The following is a 4,958-nucleotide window of genomic DNA, read 5'->3' as shown; positions in this document are numbered from 1 at the left end:
CTCCAGAGACTCCGCACTGAGACTTCACAATTTTAAACAACAATGTGCCCAAGGTCAGAGTTGATGAGTGCTGGAACTCAGATCCAAAACCACATACCTGGTCCACACACATAACCACTGCCCCCCACTGCTCCCAGAAAAGATGAAAAGCAGCCATCAAGTGGGAAAGATGACACCTGGCCTGCTGGCCTCATGGGGTTGTTGTGAAGGAAAAATACGTTTGTAAGTCCTCTGGTAAAATAAAAGTGATACACAAACGTGAACTGGAGCCGTTATAATCATTCCCAAGAGCCACGTGTGCTATTTTTGAGGACTACAGTAATTGGGAAATAAGCAGAAGGATATCATTGTAGTAAATATCATATTCTATCTATAGAACATAAAAATTAATATCCTGGCACCTCATGTTCCAGATGATGATCTCAGCCACACTGTAACTATAGCTACATCCCAAATTAATTAGCTCTGCATACTGAGGCCAAGAAACGTTGACCCTCAGAGCCTGATTAAATGTTGAAAATGCTCACTTCATTAACCTTTCAAAATTTCCCTCATCAAAGCTTTGGTCAGAGGGGAAAATAAATGGCAAACCCATCAGATTTAACTCTATCTCTTCTTCAGACACATGCCTAGAACTTTGGGAAAGAGGTTAACAAGCATGACACATAAAGAGGCTGAAGAAAAAGAGAAGACCTGGTTAAGACCGAAGTGCGATAATGAATTCTGGAATGGACAAGGGATGACGGTTCTGAAATAATATCACACCACACTAGATCACTGGAGATCACCCCTTTTGCTCTTTATTGTAATACTAGAGGCCCGGTGCACAAAATTCATACACAGGTAGGGTCCCTACGCCTGGCCGGCAATCAGGGCCGATTGGGGCCTTCCTGCTGCTGGCCAGCGCCTTCTTCCTTCCAGCTGCTGCCGGCAGGGGCCTTCCTTCATTACGCGCCACCCCTGGTGGTCAGCTTATGTCATAGCGAGTAATCAAACTCCCGGTCACCCCATAGAACTCCCAAGGGGACACTTTGCATATTAGCCTTTTATATATATAGATTGTATTGAATTTGAAGAAACACATTATCATTTTATTGATTTGAGAGACAGAGGAAGGGAGAGAGAGAGAGAGAAACATTAATGTTTCTCTCTTTTTCAATGTGAGAGAGAAACATTGATCAGTTACCTTCTATATAGTACACGCCCTGACCAGAAATCGAACCCGCAACTTAGGTATGTGCCCTAACTACGAATCAAACCCACCGTGAGAGAGAAACATTGATCAGTTGCCTTCTATATAGTACATGCCTTGACCAGAAATCAAACCCGCAACCTAGGTATGTGCCCTAACTACGAATTGAACCTACCACCTTTTGGTGTATGGAACCACCTGGCCAAAAGTACAATATTGTTACGTAAACAGCCTTGACTATGTAGTAAATGCTTCTAAATAACTATATATGAATAACCTTGGAAACAAGCTACTAGGTCACAATTTGCTAAAACAGTGGCCCCTTTGTCCTTGGGATAAGTAACCTCTGGTTCATCTGGAGCCTAAATTCATCACTGTATTTGCATAAATGAGACGTATGGAAAATGAGACAATAATTAAACCCTCTATGTTATCCAGTCTACTTTTGCAAAAATAAAAGCCATCGATATTACCATATTCAGAGGTAAATCACACCTTTACATCTTCAGGAAAGAGGGTTCAGACCTGACACACACACTCTGAAGTTCAGCAGTAGCTATGCCAAAATGTCCAAAGTGGTGACAGCGCCAAATCTCAGGAGAGTGATCATGCCACCTTTCTTTTTATAGTGCTGCCCCCTCAAAGCACTTGTCCATCTGGTATTTCTCTTGGTCTCACCAAAGGCCTGTGAGGTAGACTTATCTACCTTGGCAGGTGTCACTGCTCATTGGGCGGCATCTGAGGCCCACAGAGTTGAAGTGACTTTCCAATCACAAGAGTAAGTAGGAGCAGAGCCTACAGGACTGGCCCGTCTCTCCTACCACCCCTCACACCAACTTTGTCCTCCTTTAATGATTAAGGTTGACTATACCTGAAGGAATGGGCTCTTGGGTTCTGTTGCTTTTAATGACCAGCTCTGGCCATTTCTTAGGAAATGAAATCCCATTTATCTTCTATAAAACCTGGTCCAGAGTCGTAGGTCCTGGAAAGGTGACAGGACCTCCCTGGTGGGGCCATATTGGGTGTCCAGCATATGCCAAGAATCCTGGAACTACAGGGACCCTTCTAGGACATAGAAGTTGACAGGTCACATCAACCTTATTGCTGGACCCTTCCCCCAAACTACTCTAGCCTGGGAGTTAGAAGACCTAGCATCCAATCCCAGCTCCAGCTAACCTGCTTGAGAGGAAAATCTTTCTGGGCCTCACCTTCCTTATCTGTAAAATGAAAGGCTAATTTAAATAATCTCAAAGGCCCTTCCATCTCCAAAATTCTAATCTACCCCTAGACTGGATATCCATCACTTTACCGAAAAGCTGAATCCAAGAATTCTCAACATCAGAACACCTCTTTCACAGCCTACTCCAAAGTTTCCCATTTTAATTTCATCCCTTTCTCCTACCTGTACCACTTGGTATCATCCTTTCACTCCTCTCCGTTTATGTTATCAAGTGTTTTAAGTTATCATGTCTCCTCTGAGTCATCACCGTGTGATTTCCACACATAATTTAACCACCACACATTAAATTCTTTCAGCAGCTTACTATTTTTTGTGAGTTTGTTGTTTTTTTCACCGAATCCCCACCCACCTAGCTTAGTTACATGGTCATCAAATTTTAAATAACATTTCTCTAAAGGTCACTCTTTTTTAAAGCAAAACTTTTCTCTTGGTTCTTCATATTCCTACTGATTTCCAACTACAAATCTGAAATCTACTGATTTCCAAGATATGTAAGCATGTCAACATTTATTTTGCCTTATTTTGACAAGCTTGATTTTCCTCTTTATTTCTGCCTTTCATTTTTGTTTTGTTTTCCTTCCCTCTGTAATTCTTGGTTTCATTTCCACTCCTGCTGCCACCTTCAGTGAACCCACCATCAGAAAGCAGAACACAGGGTACCTATCCAGAAATATGTAATTGTAGATATGTAATTGTAGACATATAAATATGTAAATATGTAGACACAGAACTGTGTACTGTGGAGGAAGGCAGGGGGGATTGAGCATAAGCCACTGTGCCAGCACATGAATGGAGGAGCTATGGGCTTGGCACCTCTGTACTCCCATTTTAAAGCCCTAGTTTTCTCCGGAAAGAAATGCAGAAGTGTGTGTCCAGAAGGAAAAACGCTAAAGCAGTGAGGGAGCCAGAGCAGCTGGGGGTTGTTAACTTTTATCAAAGTCCAGCAAGGATGTTTGTTAAGCAACAGGAAGTAGATTCATTCTCCTTCATATTGTGTCTCTCTGTGTGTGTATGTCTCTCTCTGTCTCTGACACACACACACACACACACACACACACACACACACACACACACACATTCTTTTTCTCCTCCAACTTTCTTCATTTCCTTTGCCCAAGGCACAGAAACAAGCTGGACAGAAAACCTCAGTTCCCTTGAAGTACCTTTGGAATTCTGCAATGTTCACTGGCAGTTCATAGCCAAACTGCCGAATACGAGGAGCCTGGTCGGAGAGAGAAGAGCCCCCGCATCAGCAGATTCCGAGGCAGAGGAGTGCGAATTAGTCCCCCAGAGCTGCTTCCACAGATTACCACCAATGTGGCATCTTAAAAGAACACAAATGTCTTCTCTCAGAATTTTAGGGGCCACGGTCTGAAATCAGCTTCAGTTGGCTGAAATGAAGATGTTGGCAGGGCTGTGCTCTCTCCAGAGGCTCTGGACAGAAAATCAATTTCCTTGCCTTTTTCAGCTTCACCTGTGTCACTTTGCCACTTCAGCTAGTGGCCATCTGCGCTCCTTGGCTTATGGCACCGTCCTCCGCCCTCAGAGCACATCACTCCAATCTCTGCTTTCATCATCATATGCCTTCTCCTCTAGGTATTCAGATCTCCCTCTCCATCTCTATTATAAGGACACTTGGATTGCATTGAGAGCTCACCCAGATAACCCAGAATAACCTCCCCATCTCAAGTTCTTTAACTATATCACATTGCAAAGCACGTGCTGCCATACAAGGTAGCATTCAGGTTTCAGGGATTAGGGTGTGGACATTTTGGGGGACCATAATCCAGCCTACCACAGAGCACATGAGTTTAGTTGGTTTTCTAGAAAAAGTCTTCTCACTGTCTACTAACATTGACTGAGTTATGAGCATGGGGCCTGAGGAAAAAGGGAAGATGTTTTCTAAAATCAAAACAGAAATTCCATGTATTTTTGCTCCTGTCTTGTCACTGGTTTACCTTTCCCACCATGTTTTGCCTTTTACACCAGCTGGTTTGCACCCATCGAACCCCATCAGCGTTCCATGCCTGAGCACAGCTCCTGCTCCACTGCCCTCAGTGTTGTGAGAAATCATCCACCTGTTATACAGAAACTCAACTTCCAACCAACATGGGGCCTCAGAGCCACCCACACTCATGTGTCAAGGGTCCAGCAATGGTCTGACTGTATCCCAGATCAAGCACAGAGAAGGAAAAAGCTGTGTCAGAACTCACCAAACCTCTTGTAACCGAAGGACTGCATCTCCTCCTCCTCTGCAAAGTCGTCTGCAGGAGAAGAAAAACACAGTGTTAAGCCTGGTGAGGCCCAGAAGTGCAGGGTCAGTGCAGGGCTCAACTGTGCGACTCCACCTGCTCCCCCTCCCCTTCGTCACAGTGGCTTTCCCTCGCTCTTGGAGCGCACCATGTTTTCTGAGAAAGAACACGGGGTCTTCCTCCTGTTCCTTATGATGACACTTCTGAGATGCCTTTCCCACCACCACCCCGCCACTCCGTCACACCATCCTATCTTATTACTCTCTGATATCCA

At 44.3% G+C, this 4,958-nt stretch overlaps 1 protein-coding gene across 1 annotated transcript in view; it reads right to left on the bottom strand.

Annotated features, from left to right (window-relative positions):
• COLEC12 (collectin subfamily member 12) overlaps positions 1 to 4,692 on the bottom strand; it is a 156,514-nt gene extending 151,822 nt beyond the window's left edge. Inside the window, exon 1 of the mRNA XM_006761878.2 lies at positions 4,646 to 4,692. Within this exon, the coding sequence (XP_006761941.1) occupies positions 4,646 to 4,673 (28 nt within the window). The 5' untranslated portion in view covers positions 4,674 to 4,692. The remainder of the gene's footprint in view (positions 1 to 4,645) is intronic.
• Positions 4,693 to 4,958: the final 266 nt, after the last annotated feature.

The sequence above is a fragment of the Myotis davidii genome, unplaced genomic scaffold (genome assembly GCF_000327345.1).
Source record: "Myotis davidii unplaced genomic scaffold, ASM32734v1 scaffold96, whole genome shotgun sequence".
Classification (NCBI taxonomy): domain Eukaryota; kingdom Metazoa; phylum Chordata; class Mammalia; order Chiroptera; family Vespertilionidae; genus Myotis; species Myotis davidii.
Note: the sequence above shows the minus strand (reverse complement) of the source record. Positions and strands in the feature narration are given on the sequence as shown.